The sequence below is a fragment of the Epargyreus clarus genome, unplaced genomic scaffold (genome assembly GCF_041222505.1).
Source record: "Epargyreus clarus isolate Ecla_fem2 unplaced genomic scaffold, WU_Ecla_fem_2.2 ptg000002l, whole genome shotgun sequence".
In the NCBI taxonomy this organism is placed as follows: domain Eukaryota; kingdom Metazoa; phylum Arthropoda; class Insecta; order Lepidoptera; family Hesperiidae; genus Epargyreus; species Epargyreus clarus.
In genome coordinates, this window is record NW_027332210.1 from 7,651,059 (window position 1) to 7,678,979 (window position 27,921).

General features: G+C 34.9%; 1 protein-coding gene across 1 annotated transcript; it reads right to left on the reverse strand.

Moving 5' to 3' along the window:
• Positions 1-1,789: 1,789 nt before the first annotated feature.
• Positions 1,790-27,921, reverse strand: LOC140747056 (uncharacterized). The gene is made up of 4 exons (XM_073079292.1): positions 27,845-27,921; positions 23,283-23,722; positions 14,458-14,633; positions 1,790-3,019 (listed from the first exon to the last, which is right to left on the reverse strand). The coding sequence occupies exons 2-4, from the start codon at positions 23,713-23,715 to the stop codon at positions 2,822-2,824; spliced, it is 807 nt and encodes a 268-aa protein (XP_072935393.1). The 5' UTR covers positions 23,716-23,722; positions 27,845-27,921; the 3' UTR covers positions 1,790-2,821.

Consider the following 27,921-nt stretch of genomic DNA (forward strand, 5'->3'; position numbering starts at 1 on the left):
TCCCACGTCGTCGGGTACCTTTTGAAGGTTTCCCCCTCGAGAAAAAAAAAAAAAGAAAAGAAAAAAAGGTGTGATGGCTATTATCACACCTATTTCTACCTTATTACTGTTGTTATAAGGTAGAAATAGGTGTGGTGGTGACGCCTTCGGACTTAAAACTACATATTTCTTTATAATATAGGAGTAGCAGACAAGCATGCAGCTCACCTCATGGTAAGTGTGTACTGCCGTCGGCTACAGATGCGCCGCTACCCCTGAGGACTTAGTTGGACGTCTCGGAAAAGTATGTCTTCCTTACCACACCCTTCAAACCAGAAATATAATGTAATAAAGAAATATTTTTTATACATATATGCAAATTAAGACTCTTGTATCAAAATCTACTCGTAAAATAAATGGTTTCTTTCTTTTCTTTCTTTCTTTCAATTACTTAGTTTTCTTTTGGATTTCGTACGCATGTTGGTACAAAGGTTTTTTTTATGTTCGTCCCGATGGATACAAGTAATCCATTTACAGACAGCGCCGGAATATATTGAATTTCAAAGTATTGTAAGGCACTTTGAAACTTTCAAAGTTGTATAATGGTACATTTATGTGGCATTGTAACTAAGTCTTCAGGGGTAGTAATATATGTAGCCGATGTCTGTTAGGACTCTGATTTTGACTGGGGTTGTTTTAAAATGTGTTTTTAAACGAGCATGGACATTTGATGGAAGTCTCTACTACCTTCCATAGACATAATATGTAATCAACCGAAATCAGACTAGATTTATACCTTTTTTTTGAGGTTGGCCACCTATGCGCCTTTACCCTTCACCACAGTTTCTTCACTACTATAAAATGTGAAATAAATAAATAATGAATTCCTATACAAATTGAATAGTGTGAATTCGAGCAATGTCAGCTTCTCGACTTATCTGAGTCAGTATCTAATTTAGAATTAAAGAATTTTCTTTTGGATTTCATATGCAACGTTTTATTTATGTCACGTACAATTTACGCATGTCGGTACAAAGGCTTTTATGTTTGTTCCAATGGATACAAATAATACATTTACAGACAGCGCCGGAATATATTGAATTTCAAAGTATTGTAAGGCACTTTGAAAGTTTTCAAGGTGGTAAGGTCTTACGAGGCATTGTAATTTAGTTGTTAAGAGGTAGGAATGGTGTGGCCGACCTAAAGTAGATCTAATTTTGTTTGGGGTTGTATACAAATGTCCATGGGGGCAATGGTCACATACAATCAGATGGTGTCATTCGTAAAATATCAACATCAATCGTGCATATTTAGTATCTATCTTATGGTCACCCATCCAACCTTCGACTGCACGACATTGCGCAACAAATTTATAGACTAAATGCTACACAGCATACATTAAGCCACTCACGATCACCCATACAACTCCCAACCGCGCGACCACTAAACTTTACTTAACTTTATAAAAAGGTTGCTAAACACGCCGCAGGGCTTTGCGTTTCAATTGTCTGGAGCCCTTCCCTTTTTAATGTGGTTCAAATTGAATAAACACCAATAAAACCCATCGCTTCAATATATTAGTAGGGTCCCTTAGTCGACGCTTCGACGATCAAAGGATTTTGATGGATTTTTATTTGTATTACAGAGATAAAAAAGATTTAATTACACTGGAATTGCTTTGTTTGGGAGTTCCAATAGAGTAGAGTTATTTTGAAATAAATGTTCCATATTGTTTTTACGTTAATTTATTTTGTACAAAAAAAAACACATATTTAAGAAACTAAATTAAATTAATTGTTAGTAATAAATAAGACAATTCACATACGAATAAGTTTTGTTAAATCGTAGTTATATGATTTTTTTTTATAATTAACCTATCCATATTTACTAAATTTCATATCAAGAAATGAATAAATTATTTTGTCTTAAAATTTATTTAAATAAATAAATAAATAGTCTGTACAGTAGCTAAATGTCTTGATAGAGAATAACTTATTCATGACTTACAAAGTAAATAAATAAAACGTTCACTCAATATTTTCTTTTTCTGCCTACATACATCGATTTCGATAAGACAACCTGAATATTTAATACTATAATAAAGCGTCCCATCTAAAAAAATAATACTGTTCTTACATAAATATTGAAACAACATAATTTGAAAATAATATTTTTTCCATGAAGAAATTAATCTTTTACCTAAAATATTTTAAGATAATAAAAAACTTAATTTTATGCAGTGTCACCAAGAGCAGGCGTACATGGGCACAGGTACAATAAATTAGTCACGAGCTTACTAATTAACGTGGCCTATCTAACTAAAGTCAGTGGAATAAATAAGGGCAAGTAAAAAGTTTCTCATTTTACGCGGCTGCTCCAATAGCAGTGATGTAAACTAGAGCAGATGAAAGATTTGTAAGCTTCACAATTTACAATATTTATCTGGGAGCAGAGATATAAATGTTACCATGTGAATAAGTTCTTAATTTTAAATAAATAAATAATAAATTAAATAAAGCGTCTATGCGAGGAGCACTGACAAAAACAGCTATAGATGGAGAAGTAATGACCTCACTATTTTATACACATTCCCCAAGAAGCAACGTAAACTGGAGTAGATGAATGAGATGTAATTTTCTAATTTACGATATTTATCTGGGAACAGTGATATAGATGTTGACATGCGAATTAGTTCTTCATTTGAAATAATAAATAAATTTTAAGCTAAGAGCACAGACGTAAACAAACAAAGGTGGATAAGTAAGGAACTCTCTATTTTATACGACTGCCCCTAAGCGATATGAATGGGGGCAGATAAATAAATAACCGCCGTGTTTCTACTTTACGCAGGTGCGCCAGGAGCAGTGATGTAAACGGGGGCAGGTGAAGGTCTGGGCTTGGGCAGCGTGTAGGCCCTGTTCGAAGGCCAGTCCTTGCCGTACCCCCCACCGGAGGAGTACATGTAGCTGTTGCTGTAGTCAGAGTTGTAGTCTGAGGCGTCGCTGCCGAAGTAGGAGTAGTGTGTCATTGGGTGGTGGTGCTGGAAAAGAGAAAAAAATACTTAAGTACTTGTTTGAAATTCAATCTCCCCAGCTGGAAGATCGGGCCCGGGATCGAATCCCAGACAGTTCGGATTCCAGGATTCCAAAGTCTTGATGCAATAGCTATAGCTTTGGAATTATCTTTACTAAATTCGAAATTAGGTTCAAGTCATAAACCTTCATACCATGGACCTAGTGCAGACTTCAGATAATCCTGTTTATGATTTCCTATTTCTACCTAATAACAGCAGTGTTTGGCGCTGCTGTGTTCCGGTTTGAAGGGTGTGGTAAGGGAGACAGACTTTTCCGAGGCGTTCCAGCTATGTCCTCAGGGGTAGCGGCGCATCTGTGGCCGACCTCAGGTAGAAATATCTAATCGTATCTAGGGTTGATTACAGATGTCCATGGGCGGCAGTAGCCACTTACCATCAGGTGGACTGTATGCTCGTCTGCTACTCTTATATTATAAAAAAAAAAAATGTAGATTTCCTCAAGATTTTTTCATTTACCATTTCGGAAAAAAATTAAATGCTTATAATTAAAAAGAAAATTGGAGCTATATTAGTAATATCTTTTTTTCACTCGCCGATCTAATGACAGAAAACATCTTAAAGGCAGACTTCCTTCTCAAAGCATAAATCCTTCTCATACCAACACTGTAATTTAGTTCAATAACGATTAAAATCTTATTTTCTAATTACTCTTTCTTTTTATTCTACAGTACCTACTGTAAGCACTCTCAAAACCATTACCATTTCATAAAACTAAATATAGACATTTGCTGGATTAAAAGCCAGCAATAGTTATAATACCATGTTCGTTATCCCAGCGAGTGTAGGATTAATTTTAATGTTAAAAACGTTACAATGTGTTTTATCTATAAAAGCATTACTATTCGAGTGGTCTGATAAGAGTTGTTCAGATTTTATGCTTATTGATTTCTGTGGTGAGTGGGTAATGTAGTTGATACAAATAACACAATCATTTTGTCGACTAAAACTTTGGATCAAAGGTACAAAAACAGGAAAGGAATTCCAATACTTTTGTATAATGTGGCTACTTCCGCTCATGAAAATCTGTGATTAACCCCAGATTGATTTTATAATATAGAAGTAGTAACACCTGATGGTAAGTGGCTACTGCCGCCGATGGACATCTGTAATCAATTACATATAGGATAAGACATTCCTACCTGAGGTCGACCACAGACGTGCCACTACCCCTCAGGACTAAGCCGGAACGCCTCGGAAAAGTATGTCTCTCTTACCACACCCTTCAAAGCGGAACACAGTACCGCTTTACACTGCTGTTATTAGGCAGAAATAGGTGTGGCGGTGGTGCCACCGGAGTCGAACCACAAAGGGTTCTACCACTTTCAAACATCTGTTATCAAGCCGATATTTTTTATAATCTAGGAGTAACAGATCGTGCAGTCTACCTGATGGTAAGTCGCAACTGCCGCCTAGATATTCCTACCTGAGGTGGACCACAGATGCGCCGCTACCCCTGAGAACTAAGCTGGAACATCTCGGAAAAGTTCTTGGTTCCTTGTTTCTTGTTTCCCGTACCACAACTTTCAAATCAGTACACAGCAGCGCTAAACACTGCTGTTATTAGGTAGAAATAGTACCGCCGCGCCTATATCTAATATATAAGTTAATAATTATGTACCTATCCAATTTCTTCATACTAAACAATGTTTTGATCTTTGGTACGTAACATTGGATAGATCCATTATTAACAACAGGCAACTGAACTGTACAGGCCACAAACAAATTGGAAAACTTTACACATATTGCAAAAACCATGAAGGTAATTTTTCAACGTGTAACAAGAGACTTAACTTCTAACCTTCTATGTATCTTACCCTTCATGTTCTAGTTAGTATTATCGAAGTATGTTAATATTAAAGCAGTGATAGCCTAGTCGTTAAGAAACTCGTCCTCTTGATCGAGGGGTCCGAGAATCAAATCCCAGGCAGCTCTAATTTTTCAAAGTTAAGTGCGTAATCATCACTTGCTTAAATAGTGAAAGAAAACGTCGTGTGAAAAACTGCATACCTGTAAATTCTTAAAAAAAAATTTTCAAAACGTTGAAGGCGGTAACCTGTGATCTGAAATCAATCAAAACAGAATCGCAAAACGGCCATTGTGTGTTGTCATTGGTCGCTAACCAGACGACGACAGCCGACGACCGTCGCAAACGGTTGCACACTGACTCGAGCTGTTGTTAGCGACCGCCACTGACTGTCCACGACCGCTAGCGATAGACGGCGACCATAAGCGGCAGTCGCCCGCGATCCGACGATAAATACAATTGCAAAACGGTGATCGTGTTTTGTCATCGGATATTGACGGAACCGCCTGTCGTTACAGACTCCCAGCAACAATCGGCGACTGCTAGCGACTCGTGTATTAACTTATAGTTGGGGAGCCCAAGAAGGGATTTCAGGAGCATTTCGAGCGCGTCAGACTAAGATATGGGAGATACCTTACACCCTGTAGAGTATCCTATACCATAAATTAACTTACTATGTCGTGGGGTTTGCACAAAAAAATCGATCACTGGATATGCTCGAACGCGGTCAATTTTCTTTTTAATATAAAGCAAATAATGCTAGAAAACGGGAAATATCATAATCTGCCGATTACCATACGTCGAAGTAGTGAAAAAAATAGTCATTTTGAAAAAAAAAAACACCCTGTATTATTATGCTATGTCATTTATCACCATGAATCCCTGGGAAATAATGATGTATCACAAACTAAAGGAAAAGCAGAAGAAATATATTATTCTTCATATATTCTCATACTTTTTTTTCAAATCGTTAGAATATGAAAACACCCAGCTAAATCTTTTCTTCATTCTAACGTCTAATCTAGACAATCGTATAGTTCCCAATGACGCTCGAGTTTCTACACATTTAGCATCATGGGCCTACTATCGCTCGTTTGTTATCTCTTACTGTTAAATGAATGTATAAATTTAAAATTTTGCACAAATTCTTTATAACAAGCACTAAGAAAGGATTTCGAAAATTTCCCACAGGGGACTATAGAGGGAATGAAAGCATGTCTGAGTATACAAATATGTTTACCCCAGACAAGGCTAGACTAGACTTTGAATTATTTGAAATACTTTTTTATTTTCATATGCTAATTTAAAGTTCCCTAAAGGCTTACACTACTATCATGAAAATGAAGCTTCAAATTTAATTTTGTTTATATTTGAAACATCACTATGATATTCCCTTGGCTTCGTTTGCGAAAAAGTAGATAGATACTCGTAGATAGATATTCTTTTTTGCACACTTTTTTTTTTATAATATAAGAGTAGCAGAGGAGCATGCAGTCCACCTGATGGTAAGTGGCTACTGCCGCCCATGGACATCTGTAATCAACCCCAGATAGGATTAGATATTCCTACCTGAGGTCGGCCACAGATGCGCCGCTACCCCTGAGGACTAAGCTGGAACGCCTCGGAAAAGTCTGTCTCCCTTACCACACCCTTCAAACCGGAACACAGCAGCGCTTAACACTGCTGTTATTAGGAAGAAATAGGTGTGGCGGTGGTGCCGCCGGAGTCGAACCACAAAGGATTCTACCACCATTAAATTAGGCATAACATAACAATGATATACAATTATATAGTTAATCGTATGCAATAGGCGGCTTCTAAAAAGCTAGTATTAAAGATTGAAGAATTAAAAGTATTAAAAACCTTACCACGTGGACTTAGGTTGTTTACTTAAAGGTAAGTGGTAACTGCCGCCCAAGAAATGCTAAAATCAATCCCAGATAACATTAAATTCCTAGCTGAGGTTAGCCACAAATCATGCGAAAGTACCTAGGACGCTCGGTATTCATATTAAATCTATCTAATTACAACGAGTAAGTTGGAACGGCTCGGAAAATGATGTCTCCCTTCAAACCATCACACAGCAGCGCTTAATACTGCTGTTATATAAATACGTGCATTGGTGGTACTTTCGAAATCGAACCACAAGGCTTCTACCACCTTCTAAAAAGCTAATTTGGACCCTACGTCACACGTAAGATTTAGCTGAAATCAATTCAGTACCCTTACTATGAGTTTTCAAAACATCCCACAATTTTACGTTACGTTTACTCAATCCATTATTCTGTTCCGTTTGCTTCAGTAGACTGAATAAACGTAACAATAAGTAAGTGCTCAAGTCTTTTTGTTTGCCTCACATGTTCTTAAAAAAGAGAGACAGAACATAAAGCTCCATTTTGTCAATTTAGACATTTAATGTTACTTTACTGACACTATAGTTCGGATACAATCCGCTAGGGGCGCTGATTGGAATTTGTATGGGCAAATACGGAAACAAATACCTTTTTTTTTGTTTACGAGGGGGAAACCTTCAAAAGGTACCCGACGACGTGGGAGCGACGCCGGGTTATGTGGGATTTTACCGCACTAAAACCCCCCCGGTGGCCGTCCTCAACGCTTGTAGGAGAACTCCGGGATCTCCGAGGGAACACAACCGGAGTCCTCCAAGCGCGATGCCCCAATCGGGTTCTGCCCTGGGGGAGCACTTTTGGCTCCTCTCACACTACCTGGTGTTTACGACGGTATGCGACCACACATACCGTCGTCCTTCCCGGGGTTGCTTGCTGGATGGTTCGAGCTCCCACTCTTGCCGCCTGCTACCCCGGAAGCCCCCTTTTAGTCGCCTCTTACGACAGGCAGGGGATACCGTAGCCCTATTCTAGTCCCGGAACTACAGGGACAACGTAAACAAATACCTAAACAATCGTATTTGTCAAAACGTAAAAACTCATGGTAAAGGTACAGCAAATTAGAAGATTAGCAGTACGTACACACTAACACACGATATATATATAAGGACTAACATTGTACTATAGTTATATATTTTAGAGATAATAGGTTTAATGTAATGGTAATGTCATAATTTGTAATGTATTTATAATGGTAATGTACTATAATAACTACTCTTGTTTGTTAGGGGCGTGACGTCAGAAGAATTTTGCCCTAGAATTTTCATTATTAAACAACCGTTTTATGAAATAACACAGCAAATATTTTCTTAGTCGGAGCTCAAAGAAGAAATAAGTAAATTAAATTAAAATTTTAACAAAAGACGAAAATGTGAGCTACAATCTTGTTGAATATTTAAGTAGGTTTTGCCCGCGACTTTGCTCGCGGTCAATTCGATAACATTACAAAAAATTTGAAGGTGGTAGAACCCTTTGTGGTTCGACTCCGGCGGCACCACCGCCACACCTATTTCTGCCTCACAACAGCAGTGTTAAACGCTGCTGTGTTCTGGTTTGAAGGGCGTGCTAAGGGGGACATACTTTTTCGAGGCGTTCCAGCTTAGTCCTCAGGGGTAGTGGCGCCTCTGTGACTGACCTCAGGTAGGAATATCTAATCATATATGGTCTCGTCATAATACAATTATTGAAGTAAATAAGTTCTATTTCTATAAATAACTGCAAAAAATATGACGTCATCATATGATCTTTAGCCTTTGTGCGCGTAAAACCGGAAACAGGGGAAACAGGAAAGAAATGTTATTGGATTTTCCATCATTTATCAAACCTTTCTCATAACACTGTTTACAGGAAAATCAAAGAAAACGATACTAATTGGAGAGAAACAGATAAATTTAACCACGCTTCGATTTCTGTACATTGGTAGGAATAATTTAAAGAATTATATACCAATAATGATTGCTTCATACTTAATTATTTATTTGTCACTTTTGGGCATGGTTCTTCTCTCAGAGAGAGAGAGAGAGAGGGGGATTTAGCCTGTAGTCCACTGCACAGGCCAAGTGCTCACTAGCAGATTTCACACACCTTTAAGAATATTTAAAAGAACTTTCAGGCATGTATCGGGTATTGCTTTCGACATTCTGAAGGTGGTAGAACCCGTTGTGGTACGTTGTGACTCCGGCGACACCACCGCCATACCTGTTTTTGCGTAGAGTGAACCATATTGGTGCTATCACTTTTTCAATACGTGATAATTCAGAAATATAATATTTATCACCGTTTTATAAATGTAAAACCATATTTAATATTAGGTTTAACAAATACCTACGTTATAAATAACATTGTTTGAAAACTTGTATTTTCCAGACGTTTGTTCAAGTCTAGGCTTCTACCAAGTCTTCAGGGATAAAACGAGGGTAGGTTTACACAAAACTTTTATTTCCACAGAGATCTGCTCGTTAGCGCCAAAATTGTTTAAGTTTACACGGTTTTCGGTTCTACAATTGCAAGTATAACTAAGTTTGGTTCAAGGTATAAGTGTTTTTCCATTTAAAACATAGATTAGTAAAGATCACTCACTCCTAACAAGAAAATCTACCCAGTTTTGAGAATTGAAATAGTTGCGTAAAAAAGTTTTGCCACGTCTCCGTGCTAAAATGTCCCTAAAATATTTGAAATAATTATTTATTTATTATGTAAATTACGCAGTATTAGTTATTTATTCGTAAATTGTCTCTAAAAATGTTTTTATTTGTCAAGAATTAAAAAAAAAAACTTACTAATAAGCCGTTTGTGGCTTCATTCAATTTCAAGGCGGCGAAGTATCTTTACTAATCTATGATTAAAATGTAATTATAATGTAATATGATAAATGTCTTTTCTTATTAGACTGAAGAAAGATAAACCAATTGAGCTTACATACAGTTTTCACTACCGCCCATATTGTAGATCACTGTGACTAACTTACAGGGGTTCTACTTATCACAGACGAGCTTTTGCCCGCGGCTTCGCTCGCGTTACGAAGTACTATTTTCATCCCCTATTATATCTCCTTGGGGGTAGAATTGATCAAATTCCTTTCTTAGCGGATGCCTACGTCATAACATCTACCTGCATGCCAAATTTCAGCCCGATCCGTCCAGTGGTTTGGGCTGTGCGTTGATAGATCACTATGTCAGTCAGTCACCTTTGAGTTATATATATTTAGATACAATCTAGCGGACTAATGGGCTTTGACCATACGTATTTGTCGGCGAAAAGTCTATGACGCATTTGTAATTATGTAAAATCAAATCAACTTTTTACACTGCCTCCATTCATCTTTATACCCCTGACCTTACGACCTTAATCCGCCAATGGATACAATAATCAAACCCCAAAAAAACATATACTTCCAAAATTTTAAGGTGGATCAAACCAAAACCCTTAATATCTCTTTCCAAAGCGATAAAACTTTTAAAGACTACAATTCCTTTAAAAGATACGTCAAGTGTAGTTATCTGTTTCGAACTTTTAGTAACTTTGCGAGGTTAGGCTGATGCCACATCTACATAAATCTCGAAAACTCAAAGGAAGTTGTCAGTTAACTTGCGATTTCGTTTGTAAACTTTATATCGGTTGGTGGTAGAATGGTTTATGGTAAAATGTGGCAGCAGCATAACCAAAATAATTTGCATTATTGTAGCAATGTTGAGAATTATTTTTACACAAGTAGTTCAAGAGTAATCGCAGATATAAAAACTTACAAAATGCGTTTCAAGTTAGTTTTTAGAGGCAGTAACGTATCTGTAGACGATCTACGCCGTCGCATCATCACAATCCCGGAAAAGATTTGAGTCCTATCAGAGACCAGCTACAGATGCGTCTCTACTCCTGAGGACTAAGTTGGAACGCTGGGGATCAGTACTTACCATACCCGTCAAACTGCCGACTGCCGACTGCCGTTATAAAAATGCAATGTTTATCATAGATGTGGCGGTTGTGCCGCGTGTGTCGAGCTACAAAGGATCATCATCATGATCATCAACCCATTACTGTCCCACTGCTAGGCACGGGTCTTCTCTCATAATGAGAAGGATTAGGCCATAGTCCACCGCGCTGGCCAAGTGCATATTGGTAGACTTCACATACTTTTGAGATTTTTTTTATAAATCTCTCAGGTATGCAGGTTTCCTCACGATGTTTTCCTCCACCGTTTTAGCAAGTGATAATTAATTTCTAATACGCACGTAACTTTGAAAAATCAGAGGTGCGTGCCTCGGAATTGAACCTCGGACCCCTCGATCGAGAGGCCGAGTTTCTTAACCACTAGGCTATCACTATAAAGGATACTAACCTCAAAAATTTGTGATAAAACACACATTCCAATTTACAATGTACAAATTAGCTCATATAAGTGGAAGTGTATTAAAATTTCCATTATGCACTTTGAAAGTTTCCATCAAGATGATGTGAAGATTAACACCTTTACACTTTTAAGTGTTTCTTCGATCTTCTGTTTGTGATGTGTTAATTTTTTTTTAAGTGTTGAGTATGTTATAACAGTGTTGAGTCGAGATATAGACATAAATCATTTAAGGATTTGAAGGGAAGTGTCTAGAAAAATCGAGGCTGCTAACGTGCTTTTTTATTTTTTTCGTAGGCTTTATAGATAGGTATACCTTTTTATTATAAATTAGCTTTATATTGTATGTTTATTTTAGTACCAGCTTCTATATCGGGCCTCAGCAAGGACATTGAACCTGTAATTTTTGTACAACGCCCACATGTACTTAAAATTTTACTCACATTCTTCTGAATGCGTCTGAATAATAGTTTTATATTTACAAAAGATATCTACAAAATCAGTGAGTTTGTTTTGAAATATAATTACGTGTACAGAATAACTATGTGTTTTATTTAAATAAATACGTGAATGTCATAATAACCATTTCGACGGGTCCTACGTAAACTGGTGCAAGTGAGTTTTCACAACTTTATAGTAGAGCGATTTGAATGTTCTAATGCGTGTAACTTTAACATTATTCAACGTACATAGTTAAAATTTTAAAATGGTATAATTAAATCCTTTTGAAAAAAACTGCATTATACGTGAATAATGTTAAAGTTACACGCATTAGAACATTCAAATCGCTCTACTGTAAAGTTGTGAAAACGCACTTGCTCCAGTTTACGTAGGACCCGTCGATTTAGCATAAAGCCTGAATGGTTAATGACGTTACGAGGGAAATTTCTCGCTGAGGAGGGATACCTCTATAATTGCCTACACCGTGTAACCGTCTCTAATGACTGGTCTTATCGAATCCCTTTGAGACATCAAGATATTTAGGCCAAAATGACTTATAGGTGGATAAGTTTCATGTATCAAGTATTTTAATGGTCTTTAGTCAAATTAATAACGATCTATTACAATTATTATAAAAAATATCATGCCCTTGGAAGATTATCGTGATTATAGATTTTTACTAGCTGACGTGGCAAACGTTGTGTTGCCATATAAAAAAAAAAATAAGGGTGGTCAACCCTTATCACGTAGGGGTATGAAAATTAGATAGTAGCCGATTCTCAGACCTACTAAATATGCATATAAAATTTGGTGGAAATCGGTAAAGCCGTTTCGGAGGAGTACGGTAACTAACATTGTGACATATTATAAAGTAAGTAACTAAAATGAGTTCAAAATGTTATAAGTTGATTTATTTTTTACTAAACACCGCTCTAACTGTTCTTATAGAGATTGTTATATGTGCAAAAAATAATAGCAGCAGCAAGTCCTAAGTAAAGTACCTAATCATTATGACCCATTTCATAGGTGATCCATTTCCATGATCCATTTAAAGGTGGTAGAACCCTCTGTGCTAAAGGTGGTAGAACCCTCTGTGGTTCGACTCCGGCGGCAACACCGCCACACCTATTTCTACCTAATAACAGCAGTGTTAGGCGCTGCTGTGTTCCGGTTTGAAGGGTGTGGTAAGGGAGACAGACTTTTCCGAGGCGTTCCAGCTTAGTCCTCAGGGGTAGCAGCGCATCTGTGACTGACCTCATATAGGAATATCTAATCCTATCTGAGGTTGATTACAAATGTCCATGGGCGGCAGTAGCCACTTACCATCAAGTGCACTGCATGCTCGTCTGCTACTCCTATAATATATAAAAAAAAAGATAGATACAACATTCGTCGAGTTCTTAAGTACCTAGTAATCACTATCAATTTCATAAACACATTAAGCTGGAATAACATTCGTCACACAAGCCAATGTCATACTAACCATTTAGCATAAAGCCTGAATGGTTAATGACGTTACGAGGGACACTTCTCGCTGAGGAAGGATACCTTTATAATTGCCTACACCGTGTAACTGTCTTTAATGACCGGTCTTATTGAGTCTCTTGGAGATATTGAAACATTTAGTTCACTAAATGGGTTTGTAGGTGGCTAAATTACATGTAACCAGCAAATATTTTAATGTTTATATAGTGAAAATATCCTTTTCTCTCTATTAGCACTATTATAAGCATTAGCGTGCACTGAGAAAATTAATGTGATAATAGTAACTATTACTTAAGTAACTAAATTAGTTTGAAAAATTTTAACCTTTTTTTTAATTATGAACACTATTAGTTAGCAGTTTTCAGAGTCCTTAAAAAAATTACTTATATAATTGTTATGGGCAGAGAAAACAATATAGCATGCAGTGTATTTTATCTTTAGTATCTAGTAATTATGATCCATTTCATAGATACACTAAGATAGATTAACATTCGTCAGACAAGCCAAAGTCATAATAACCATTTAGCATAAAGCTCGAATGGTGAATGACCTTACGAGAGACACTTCTAGCTGAGGAGGGATACCTCTATAATTGCCTTCGCCGTGCGATCGTGTCTAATGATCGGTCTTATCGAATCCCTCGACGTTTAGGCCGATCACTGAACTGAGACTTGATAAAATTAATGTTTTACAGAAACTATTTAAATAGTTCTACAGTCCATTGTAGAATTTGTTAGTAAATGGGATTAGTATTAACACCGAGAAAACTATCTATTAGTATTAGTATTGAGATATGAAAAATTATTATGATTAGAATGGTATCAACTGTATTTAATTGTTAATACCTAATTAACAACTATTGTATTATCATAATAAGGTGGTAGAACCCTTTGCGGTTCGACTCCGGTGGCACCACCGCCACACCTATTTCTACCTAATAACAGCAGTGTTAGGCGCTGCTGTGTTCCGGTTTGAAGGGTGTGGTAAGGGAGACAGACTTTTCGGAGGCGTCCAGCTTAGTACTCAGGGGTAGCGGCGCATCAGTGGCCGACCTCAGGTAGGAATATCTAATCCTATCTGGGGTTGATTACAAATGTCCATGGGCGGCAGAAGCCACTTACCATCAGATGAACTGCATGCTCGTCTACTACTATATTATAAAAAAAAGACTTTTTTATTGAACTAAAGGTGAATAGGGCGTCTTTTACCATGTCGTAAATTACATCCATCTCCTTATTTTTTACCCATTTAATCAGAATTCTCACAATAATGACTATATCAAATTTACCTTACCTTGTGGCATATCAGCTGAACAAATAGCTGACTCTCAACTCTATGGAACGTATTACTAAATATGTATCTTATTTTTGTAAACAGTTATATTGTGCTATATTTAAATTACCTTGCAAGCTTTAAGCGTACTGAGCAGACCGGGAAGCAGCAACGCTGCAATTATCAGCAGTTTCTTTATCAGTAGCACTGACAGCAGAATTGGAATCAGCAGAAACTTCGTCTTCATCGTAGCGAGCAATGTCAGTAGAGGAACGAGGATGGCCAACTTCTTCTTTTTACCTCGACCTGAAACAGATTTTTATTTATGTTGTATGTTTTTATTTTATTTTATTCTACGAGTATTTTAGTACTGTTACAGACAATTTCAATTTTTCTATATTATGTTTGTAACAGAGATTCACAAAGCTTTAATGGTGAACGAAAAGTCATCAAGAAACTTACATGCTAACCGGTTCTTTAAAAAGTTCTCAAAATTATCTGAAGTCTACTAGGTAGTAAACTCTTTTCATTCTAAGAAGAGACTATGGCCAGTAGTGGCAAATTTTCGTTTTTTTATTATATAACATTTAAATGGAATAAACGACAGTTATATCTCTAAAAGCGAGTTCTTCCAGGCAATTAGGATTCCAAATAATGGGACCTAACTTTTATATTGAATTTATGTGCAAATCTTTTGGTTAAGATTGTTGAAAGCGAAGCTCTGTATAATTTTGGAAACTGAATTTGTAATGAAACAGAAATTTTTGGTAAAGTTATTTGGTGTTTTTTTTTTTTGGTCTAAACAAACAGCCAAAGAATTCAAAAAATATAATTAGCATGTTCTTTAAAGTATCCTTTATATGAAATGAGCAGTTTAAAAAATACAATAAAGATAGAATAAAGACTCCAAATCACTATCTCTTGATAAGGTATCAAGAATGCTGATTGCCTTACCACGATGCATGGCCAAAATTGTTTGACAAATTCAGCTTTTTAGTAAATAGATATAGAAGTCTCGTGCTTCTGGCTCCCAATAACCTATTGTCTCTAGTTTAAATGGCACTATATTTACCCATCCGCGTTTAAACAGATTCAGCCATCTATGCTTCAGCACCTGCGCGTATTACGATCACCGAAACATGAAGCCAGCGTTGAGTATAAGCAGTTGACTCTGCTTAATATTGGATAAGATTATCACCTATAACTGCAATACCTGGTTACGCTGGACCAACGTACTTTATAAACATATTTTATTTATGTATAACTCATACATCAATGACCCCTTTCAACATCTTATTAAGAATAGATACAACACATTTTCTAGCAAAATAAAGTCTTGCATATTAAATTTGGCTAACTCATTATAATGAGCAAATATTTCTAAAACATGTTTATCTTTTATGAAAATTTAAATTTGTTTAACGTAAATATATTTTAAATCCCCGAAGCTTGGATAGACTCTAATTGGTATGTGACTATAAAATATTATTATGATATATTTAATATTTATATTTAAATTCTATTAAATGAGTGAGTGTATTTATCTTTTGCAATTGTAAATTAGTAATGTAAACTTAGATTAAATATCATATATTAATAATATTCTTAAATCTTAAACATCGGGAATCTAAAAATTTGGACCATAAAACTTTTTAATTTAATATACTTAAATGTTGTATTAAAGACAATAATAGATCACATATTACTATACAAAAGAAAGTGGTAGAACCCTTCGCGAAAGTTAAACCGCCACACCTATTTTAGCCTTATAATAGCAGTATTACGCTACTATGTTCAGGTTTAAGTGTGTGGTAAAGTAAGTGTCTCTCTATTTATTATCGTTAAAAATAATTAATTATAAAGGGTTTGTTCAAATCCGTCAAGGATTGTTGGCTGTAGGGCGTGCCAAAGAATGAGACATACATAATTACATATGTACATTATACATACTCGTACTATACATAAATACACCCGAAAAACATTACCCTTCACAATTGGGTAAAAATACTACAACAAGAAAAAACTATCCCTTCTTATTTCAAACTATCAACCTAATATATTTCCCAAACTCACAAAACAGATTCGATGAGCGCGAACAAAACGGAATGCCCCGATTCCATTACGCTGAATCGAGTGAAGCGTTCGACACGGATCATACGATCGACCGCGCGACCCTTGACGCATTCCCACGATTTTGCTTCTTGTAATGCTATTTTGCTAGCAAAAAGTGCGAGTGAGATATAATAAGTAAAATACGTAACGCATCATGCACAGAAGGGATTCTAAAATAAAATATTCTTCCATAATCAATAATATTTACAATTATCTTTATCCACTTATTTATCACAATTTCTTTAAAAAAGACATTGCAAAAATAAAATGACGCTTTATAACTCAAAGGAAGACTAAATATTCCAAAAATATAAAAATAGGGTATTCAAAACTTGTACTTAGTTTTAATTAAGTTTTTGTATTACGAAGTTTTGTAAGTGAAATTTGTTATGAACAAAGTTATAAATTTAAAAGTGACGTACATTATCAACAATCAGCAATCATGTGGTCTAACATGAATTAGTGTTATGTGACTGTGACGCTATGTTATGAGGTTTTTTTTAACATTGAATTAGCAAACGAACATGTAGTCCACCTGATGGTAAGTGGCTACTGCGGCACATTGACGTCTATAATCAACCCCAGATTTTATTAAATTCCTTCCTGAGATTTGCCAGAGATGCCTTACTACCTCTGAGAACTAATCTAGATTAGTGCATCGTAATACTGCGGATTCATACGATCTCTGCTACTAAAATCTTTCCAATAAGTCTGTGTAATTTTGCTTGTGATATTACGGAAAATGCAAGAGTAAAGGCAAAATTCTCATAAAGATCACAAGCCTCTATAATCCATAAGTATTGCATTATTCTGTGACTTTTCGTAATATACTTCACAAAGAAAAGAGGTTCTTTTACAAATGAATAATATGAGTATGCTCATTTCTGGTGGTATAGTGAGCCAATAGAATGAATGCAAATAGTTTAAAATAAATAAAAATAATGTATCGAACGACTTATTATAAAGACGATAAATAACGACGTCGAGACGAGAATTGAAAAGAATTAGTAATTTGTTGTATTTCAAGCGGCGGAAAATTATTTTATATTAGTTAAATATGAATGAGAGCAATGTATATTATCAAACCTGACAAAAGATAATCCGTTATTTTGTCTACTAACTGACAAAGTGCTGAACGAGGCTAAGCAAAGCATTATCTTGTTTAAATTAACTGAAAGATGCGTGAAGTAGACACGATTATAATAGCGAGATGTAAAACAGACCCATCATGTAGTTAGTCGCTTATTAAATTATTTATAACTGTATCATAAATCAAAATATTTTTCAAGAAGTTTATCTCTGAGTTAAATAATAATCTGCATCATCATTAACCCATTACTGCCTCATTGTTGGACCCGGGTCTCCTCGCAGTATGAGAAAGATTAGGCTATAATCCTACGCACCGGCCATGTTGGTAGAATTCACATACCTTTGAAAACATATACTTCTTAGGTGTGCAGGTTTCCTCACGATATTTTCCTTCAACGTTTAAGCAAGTGATAATTAATTTCTAATACGCACACAACCTTGAAACATCAGAGATTAGTGCCTGTGATTTGAACCACCAACTCTTCGATCAAGAGTCGTTTAAACATTTTGAAAGACAAAATTTAAAAGCTATTTTTAAACCGAACTAAATCTTAATCTATAACCTACAATTTATAGAAGTTTAAATGTGTTTAAACAAATCCATTATTATCTGGAGCAACGTTATAAGCAGTTGAACTGAAATCAAATTAATTATGACAATCGAAATTAGTTCCTCCACACTTATTAAGTTTACAGCTAATCTCACGGGTCAAAGATTTGGTTCAATTCCAAATAAGGTCGTTCGAGCGAGAGATTTGTTTACTTTGAAATCGGATGATTAGATTAATAGTTAGGCTTTCCAGATTACAGTTTTATTTAATTTATGTGACTCAGATATTTGATTATAATAATATAGACTTATCGACTCACTTAATAAACAGTTGACGGATTAAATTTGTAAATTTCAAAAACGATAGTATTACTTTTCATTTTACGTGCTAAATGTTTGACGTTTTTATCAATGTTAAATTTATCTGTCATTTTACATTATATAAACCTTTTTATATGTATAATGAATTACTCACTTATGCTCGTTATCACGTCTTGTTATAATTATCTATCCAGTTTTGTTCTACCGATGATCACAAATTGATAATTATTAATAACAGATGCTGGACATTGTTTCAAAGTTTGAAGGTAAAAACAAAGTCTGCAACATCGTCTAATTAATGATTTGTAGTTTTCACGATGTTTGAGAGATGTGGAGAAGTTTCTTGAATGTAGGCAAGATTTCGATACTTTAGCACATGTTAATGGTGTCTCTATTATGTACTATATCTGTTATTCAAACTCGTATCTGAATTGGAAATCCCAAATTGTTACCAATTTATCCAAGTGTTATCTTTAATATTAATGCTGTAATAATTTATATCACACCATCTCGATCCCATTTATCAAATAAATTATGACAGACCATATACCAACAGACAAAAAACATAAACCCAGATAGATAGTGTTCGTTTTAATAAGACAATGTGTCACGTATAAGATTTATGGCAATAAACTTATTAGGGTGGGTTCGGTGGGTAGGGTAGGTGATGCATATGTAACTTTAACGTTAACAAAAGCCTAATCAGTAGACAAATCAACTGTTAATAAAGTCATAGGGTACATCATTTTAGTTACGGTTATCGTGACGTCATAACGAACACTTAACGTTAACCCGCTCTATTTCGGTTGTTTAAAGTTATTCTTTTTGTCCAATTCCGTATCTGTCAAGGTTAACTAAAATTTGCGGTGATAGTGACAGAAATGACAATAATGATAAACAACTTGGTACAACACAGAATTGTTAGATTCCATCGCTATCGTCAAAGTTATTGTTATTGTTAACTTTGACGTATACTTTGAATGGGCTTTCGGTGCAACCCACCCTTTATTTGACAAAGCTTCGAGAAATTCGAGGCGCTATCACGTTTTTTGGCAGTATTTGGTGTTACGTAAGGTAAAAATAATGGCAACGTTTCAAGAAACATAACAAGATTATGAATATTGATGTAAGATATATCTATGAATTTTTATATTTTAGTGCAGTGGTTCAGAAATCTTTGCAAGTTTGCAAGTTTTCGAGGTCAACGAAATAGCTAATAATTTCTCAAAGGTTGATCATAAAAACAATTAGTCTGTTTCATCTCCAGGGATAGGGTCGGAATATTTTTATGGACTTCGTGATAGCCAATTTGACTCAGAAATATGTGAATTTATTAAGGCTTGGGGCACGGAGCTAAAAATTGGATAATATTTCACTTTCAAAATTCGTCAATGCGATTAAGAAAATAATTTCTTTGCAATTTTGCTAATGTGAGGTCTTAAAATTTTATTAGAAGAATATTGGAACATCAATAAACTATAAAATAATATTCTCATATGTTATGTTATGTTGATGATATCGCTGGCTTAAATGGCTGGTTATATCGAAACTATTGAGGCACTAAATAGCTTATAACAACTTATGAATGGAGCGGCACTGTAGCGCTGTTATGTTTTCTTTGAAGAAATAATATAGGTACTAACATTTAACGCATTCATGACTAAGGGGTTAGGATCATTAGGATACAACTGGTTGCTGACAAGTGTTTGTATATTGCAAATAACATTGTGTGGCAGTTATCAGGTGGAGTGCATGTTTGTTAACGTATTTCATAAAAAAGGAAATGTGTCTGCGCCCTACACCGCTCCTTATATAAAAATCTGGATGCTGGATAAAAAAATCTGGATCTGGGATAAATAGAATTTAGTGACATCATAAAACGCACACTACTTGTTATTTGTAGATTGACATATTGTTCGCTAATTATCTATAAATATACCCGTTATTTAAAAAAAAAATAATCTGTTTGAATATTTGTAAAATCATATTCCTAAGAAAAGAACGTAAATACTTCTCACTTGTCAAGCTTTAGATTGATACAATTTTGATATTCCGTTTAAAAAGTTACAATAAATTGTCAAATCCTGAGCAGAAGGTTCAAGCTGGATTATCATCAATCCAATAACTCAAATAAGCGTGACCGATCTTCGAGCATTTTCTCTAATATTTCCAGAGGTCGATGCAGTAAATCACTTTTATTTGACTCCAGCGGATTAAAGGTTCAGCGAAGATCAGATATTGCAAACTGTGATCATGTAATTAGAGGTTTTATTCCAAAACACGATGAACAAATAAGGTCTTTATTGACACTGAATTAAGGATGTTATGCATATACAATTTCGGATCGGGATATGTATTTCTGCCACACCACTGCCACTGTTTTAAGCGCTGCTGTGTTCCAGTTTTTATTGTTATGGGACACATACTTAAGAAGCAAATCAATTTAGTCTCCAAGAATTAATAATGAAAATAAAAGATCTCAGGCAGGACTCTAATCTTATCTGGGGTTAATTATAAATTACCATGGGCGAGGGTAGCCCGAAATAGATGCTTAGCGCTTGTGACAAGCAGTTTGCACCTGTCATGTCTAAGCATGTTACCTAGGTATCCTACATTCCTTTGCTTAACGAATAAAAGCTTCATGAAAGATGCAAGTTTTGCTCAATCCAAAGTTCTTCCAGAAATAACCATTGTTAATCGTCCGAGCTTTAAACAACGAAAGCCAAACATCAGATGCGGTCGCCCGCAAGCCACGAACGTAAACAGAGCGTAGGATTACATTCGCGTATGAATTACACGGTAATGATACAGTCACTTTCACGTAGGGCTTATTATTGGAGATTTCACACAATTGCTAAGATTTGTTAATAACCGATAAGAGATGATCGATAGACTAATGGCTTATGTTTAAACTATAAATCACTTTAGGTTATAAACTCACTTACACGTTCATAAACATCCAAAAATAATTATTTTTTTCGGCAAATAGACGTGGAATTCTACACTAAACTAAGTTAGAATGTATGGTGGTGTGTGTAACGGTTGTTTACTGTAAAATTTTCCCCTGTAATAGTAATATCAAATACGTAGATGAAATTTAAAAATCACTACATGTTTATGGCACTCCATACTCTGGGGCAAAGTCTCTTGCATTATTGTGTATTCAAGGATAGTAGCTACCAGCCACATCGGTTTAAATTGAAGTGTCTCAAAGGGGCTATTACTCGTTCCTACTCCCCGGCGAGCACGTCATCTTGACCTGTGCATAAATTAGACTGTAATTCTGGCCTATGTTCAGGTCAGACGTGCGAATTATGAATTCGGTGTACAGGGCTCCAACCTTTTAGTGGCTAAAATAGCAAATTTTAATGAAACTTACTCCACGCCTGTGGCAAACTCCGAAAGAAAATTTCAATTATGGCATTCGTAGTTTAAGTAACAAGTTTTATTATTGTAATCAATTTTTTTTGATATTTATCTATCAAAGATGGACATTTCTCGCAATTTCTACCAAATAGAAATTGCAAAATTTAGATTTTTCGTCAACCAAATTGGATAAATTGGTCACCGCCACAACTTATTTAACTTATTTTTGGCATATAATAGGGAGCCCCTTCTGAAATGAAATGAAATATATTTATTTTGTATAGGCCAACGGCGGCACTTACAAATTGTCAGTTACAATATTTTCTTAAACTACTACCGGATCGGAACGCGACATCTACTGAGAAGATCCGGTTCTAGTTTGCTACAGGTGATACAACAGAGACAATTAAAGAGATAATATTTATTTCTGATTCCCAAACAGCAGCGTCAAACGCTGTTCTCGTTTTTAACACGCTTTTATTATCTTGGGTGGTATCTATCTATGTATGTATGTAACGGAATCATTGAGCTCAATTTTCACCCGTTTCTAGATACTTGGTATTTGGGTATGCTAAAGTAGTTGCAGTTACACGATTAGTTTCAACTAAGACCTGAGTGGTAGCAACGTATCTGTACCTTACTTTACAATTTCAATCCTATCTGCGGTTAATCACAGTTGTCTATGAACGTAAATGTGATACCATCAGGACTAAATGCTCACTTGCTACACGTACTTCAATTCCATACATAATCCCGACAAACATTGTTTAAATCTCGAGTAATCCGGTCTGTGGTCGTTCCGAGCGTTTCAGTGCGGTCAGTTACAAAAACAAATTAGCTTCAAAAACCAGAACTAACTTTCAAATGAACGAAATGGCGAGTAAACGACATTACACTAGTTTTTGTTAGCTAGTTTGAAAATTTCAGAAATTACGTTTGAAATTGGCGTAATGTTAGTTTTTAATGGTTTGTAGTTATGTTTTTGTGTTTGGTTTCCTACTTTGGTTTTATTACTATTGTTTTCAAGAAAAGTGGAATAATTTGACCATTCGAATACTTTCCAGTAAGTTAATTGATTATGGTCAAGATTTCTCAAAGTGGGCCTACATTCCTTAAGTAGTTTATATTAAGGTACTATCTATGATTTTAAGGCTTAGAATATTATAATAATGTTTATGCTAGTATATCTTGCATAACTATAAAAATCTTCATCGATTGAAGCATAAATATTTAATTTCCTGTCTTTCAAAGATTTGGTAATCGAAACTATTCTTTTTTGGAGAATGTTATCCGAGGAATGTGGATAGCTACAAAAAGGTAATATTTAAGCTGATTTATATCTATAAAAGCATAAGTAATTTAATTGTAAATATAATTTTAAGACATGAATCTAAGTCATCTCGAGTTTGTAAAAGTCTGTGACTTAAAGATAGGTACATCAAATAAAATCAAAATTGATTCATATCACGTCAGATCAATTGAAATCATATAGATTTCAAATATATAATAAAACTTACCATCATCGCTGCCCTGTTCCTCAATCGTCCTCGCACCTTCCGGCAGATTGACCCTCAGCCCTTTCACCTTGAAGAACTCTTTCACCAAACTCATGAAGTACTTCGCCAACTCCGTCCACTCGGAGAAGAAACTTCTCGTTTCCAACGGCAGCAGGTCCACTTCTTCCTTAACTGTCAACTGCTTCACTGTTTCTTCATCTAACGGAACCAAGCTTATCATATGGTTTGCTGTGATAGTCTCATTGGAGTTCATGTCACCAAAGATTGTTTTCTTTGCGATTTTTAATGCCTTGTACTTGAGGCACGATAGGGCTTCGCCATGCAAGAAGCAGCCATCTTTCACGTATCTTAGGTATTTGTTCTCAGCTGTTCGTATTTGCTGAATGGTTACGATAATTACTATTAAGCGGAGAGTGGGTTTTAAGGTCACCATTTTGGGTCTGAAACAAATTTGAATTACATTTTTAAAATTAAGATAAACAATTGGTTTGTAGACTCGTATAGTTGAATCTGTGTTGTGGGTTTTTGAGCACGCAAGAAGCTCTGACTGAGGACTGAGAAGAGGTGTCAAAGTTAACAATTTTGTAAAATTTTGCTTCAGAACAATTTTGAAGTATTTTAGTTTCAAATTTGTAGTAAGAAAGACAAGTGGTGTTCCAACTTAATTATTTATTAATTATGAATGTTCATTTATATCATACTAAGGTAAAGTAAGGTAGGTTCTAAAATGAAGTATAAGTATATTTTCATCCTTTTTTATTTATGACGTTTTAATAATGTAATACCATGTCTGATCCACTGCTGGGCAAAGCTATCAAAGTACGAGGATTATCCGCGCTGAAGTACCGATTGATAATACGAACTTTTCTAAATAATTTTTGGTTACTTTTCTCTGTATATTTTTCTCTTCTTTTATTAGTACGTAATAACTTGTTTTTCGCAAATGATTTAGGAAAAATTAGAGATGCTTGCTTGGGATTCGAACTGTGGACGCCCCGATTGATACGTCAAGTTTTAATCCCTAGGCTATCACTGTATTTAATGTTCATAGACTTTTATGATATCAAATACTTTTAAATATTAACTTTTTTGACTTAAATTTTGCTATAAGTCAAAATTAAAATAATTTCGGTTGCTAATGTTGTTCATTTAATCCAAGATTAGCACGGTCTGTCTAAGAGGCTTACTAGCTTTAAAAGCGTCAGAATAAAAAGCACTTTGCATTATTAGTTCTTAAGGTCTCTGACTACCAATTGCGATTGTTTTCGTCCAAGAGCTACCCTAAGTACTACTCGAGGTAGTTAATCTAGGCATATTACTTATTTATGATGTCAAGTTTAGGTTCACACTACTTAGAATCTTTAGATTGTTGGAATAATTAATATAGTTGTTTAATTTAAATTAGTATGTTTTGTAAATTTAGATGAATATTAAAAAGATTTTAAGTCATTTTCAATTTCAATTCAGAACCTATCATTTTATTTTCCTAGGAAAAAAATGTCTAAAATAATTTTGTAAAAAGAAGTTAGCACTCTCTTAACCTTTCTCTCTCTCACACAAAGTGTCGCTATACTGATTTTTCTTTTTCTTTCAGATTACCGGTATAATCAGTATTTGTGTTTTCCAATCTGATATTGAAATATACAGACAAATTTTACTGTTTAATGTTAAATCTAAAACATAGGGACAATTAAATCAGCGGGGAAAAGATAGTATGCTTTCTAATTTAAACTGACTAATTTATAAACACTGATATAACGGAAATGTGAAAAGGATTTGTCCAAAATGTATTCTTGAACAGTTAATAATTTCAGTAGAAACAAAATAGCCCCAAGACTTGTATCAAGTTGTCTACAAATTGGGCAAATTTCTACGCGCTGCCAGGATGGGTGTCCGCTAGTGACTTATCATCCGTGCGTCCGTTCTTTTTAAGAAACTTCCTATTTTTGAAGAAGTAGAAGTTTTAAATGAGCATGTGCAATATGTAGACCACATAGTGTAAAACGTCTCTACTGCTAATGGATATTAGTAATGAAACGCAAATATAATTGTAGTTTATGAGAATAGACACAGATGAGTTCGTAACTTGCTAATCCTAAAGGCAAAGATCGAAAATTTCCTGCATAAAAAAATTCTCAAGTGTCGATCTTTGGCAGGCAAAACATTGATTGTATATTTCTCCACACCTTTCAAACCAGTACCCTTGCCATGAGTTTTTACGTTTTGACAAATATGACTGTTTTGGTATTTGTTTACGTATTTGCCCATACTAATTCCAATCAGCGCCCCTAGCGGATTGTCTCAGAACTGTAGTCAGTAACGTAACATTAAATGTCTAAATTGACAAAATGGCGCTTTATGTTTTATCTCTCTTTTTGCGAACATGTGAGGCAGACAAAAAGACTTAAGCACTTACTTATTGTTACGTTGACTCAGTCTACTAAAACAAACGGAACAGAATAATGGATACTCAATCCATTATACGTAACGTAAAATTTTGGGATGTTTCGAAAACTCATGGTAAGGGTACAGTACACTGTGCTTAACACTTAACCGAAATAAATGGTACCTTTGTAGTCAAACTGCAATTCTAACATAAATAAAAGGCTTCCGTAATAAATACGCCTAGTTCCAAGCGATCCCTGGGGTTTAATTAAAAGTGGGTATGGCAGCCATCTTGTTTTACTTCAGAACTACTGTCATTAAGCGAGGACATCGATAATAAAGTTTTCCGATAACTACATTTTAATGTGTAAATATTGAAACCTACACATAATGTGCTTATAGGCAATTTGGGGTATAAATTCCAATATTATTAAATCTATATATAACATTTCTTACTGCAGCTTTCTACATTTAAAATTTTAAAAGTATCAAAATGTAAACGAGTCTTTGTTACTATAAATAAATAATTAAATTATAATTATAACCAAATCCATATAGAACAGGGGTTTTAGCTGCCGATCACAGATTGGTAGAGTTCACTCACACTAGGATACTGTGTCATTGGTACTGTATACTACACACACAAAGGCAAATACACAAACACCCAGACTTGAAACAGAAATCTAATTCATCACTTAGATGTCCTTCTGAGGATCGAACCTGGAACTCTTTGCATGAGAGACTGGCAATAGCCGCTCTGCCGCAACGGGTAGTCAAGCCGTCGCAGACAGGTTGAAGATCCTTATCACTTAACCATTGTTATTACCTCGTTTAGTACATTACTATCTTAGGAAAGAAAGTTAAGTAGTAGTTTTCCGGCACGCACGTGTAATAGTTATTAATTATATACTTTCCTAATTTCTTTGAATGTCTAGGATATAGGCTGTCAACATTTCACTGAGCTGAGTTATTTATTAATATTATTTTCAGTTTAAATGAAAAAGACTGCCAATAATCCTATTATTTAAAAAAATATATATGTAACACTCATGAATTCAAATAAAAGAAAAAATGCAATCGGTAAACAAAGAAAAAAGGGCAATGTTCTTTACTATTTTGTCTAGCCTATATAAAGATTACTCACTCCTAACAAGAAAATGTAACCAATTTTGGCAATTGAAATTGTCACTATTTTCGTGTTCGAAAAATATTAAAAAAAAATAGTTTTTAGATCATTTACGAACGAAACGATATTTCGTGGTACTTTTTCTTCGATTTCGTGTTTTTGCACCACTTTATTGCGCGTATGTCGGCATTGTTCTGCGTAAATTACACGTACGGCATTACGTAAATATTTATCAGAATTGGCAGCCGTTTCAGCCATTTATTGGCTCCCTTCAATTACAAGTCGGTGAGATATCTTTACTTATCTATGAGCCTATATTTAAGTGTTCAAATAGCAAACGACCGTACAGTCCACATGATGGTGAGTGGCTACTGCCGCCATCGTACATGTGAAATCAACCCCAGGTGAGATTAAGATTAAGAAATTTAAAAAGGATTGCAGCCAAATACGATGGAAAAAACATATACGGCTAAATGTTTTGGTAAAAAAAGTACATATAAGTAGAACGAGATAAAACCCGCAACAGTATTTGGTCATATATAGCAGAAACTACCAAAATACAAAATAAAGTCCCTTCAAACGAGAAAATCTAATTAGTCTAGCCTTCGAACAATGCTGATTATAAATAGAGTAATATTTATTTTGAGGATAGGTATACAAATTTAAAAGCTGCAATGCCACAGACGGCTACCATAGGCGTCAAATTTACGATACTCCCATGTTTACACAGAGGGTGAAAAGTGTATCAATACGCAGTGAAAGATCACTTATAGCAGAAAGTAGCTTGGGATACAAAGTTCAAAGATATTTTGATCTTTGAAAATTTGGCGATGACTAAAATTAATTACCACTTTCATTTTTAAAATATGTAGAAGATAATAAATATTACTCAAAATCTAGGTAATAATTTACACACTTTACTTTTGTATCTTTTTTGTTTTTGTTTATGATTTAAAAATTTTATCGTTTTTATACAATCAATATTAAGAAAATGCAAAAATATTAGGGCAAAAAATATTTTAAGTAAAAAAAAATTATTAATTTCACTTACATTCCAAATCACTAAAACACTGTCAAGCTACTAACACTTAAAATAAAAAAAATAAGAACACAATTTCAAAAATCGAA

Coding starts and splice junctions, on each gene's coding strand:
- LOC140747056 (XM_073079292.1), bottom strand. CDS start 23,715: ATGGTGACCTTAAAACCCACTCTCCGCTTAATAGTAATTATCGTAACC. Junction 14,634..23,282: donor GGAACAGGGCAGCGATGATG/GTAAGTTTTATT, acceptor AATCTGTTTCAG/GTCGAGGTAAAAAGAAGAAG. Junction 3,020..14,457: donor GTACGCTTAAAGCTTGCAAG/GTAATTTAAATA, acceptor TCTCTTTTCCAG/CACCACCACCCAATGACACA.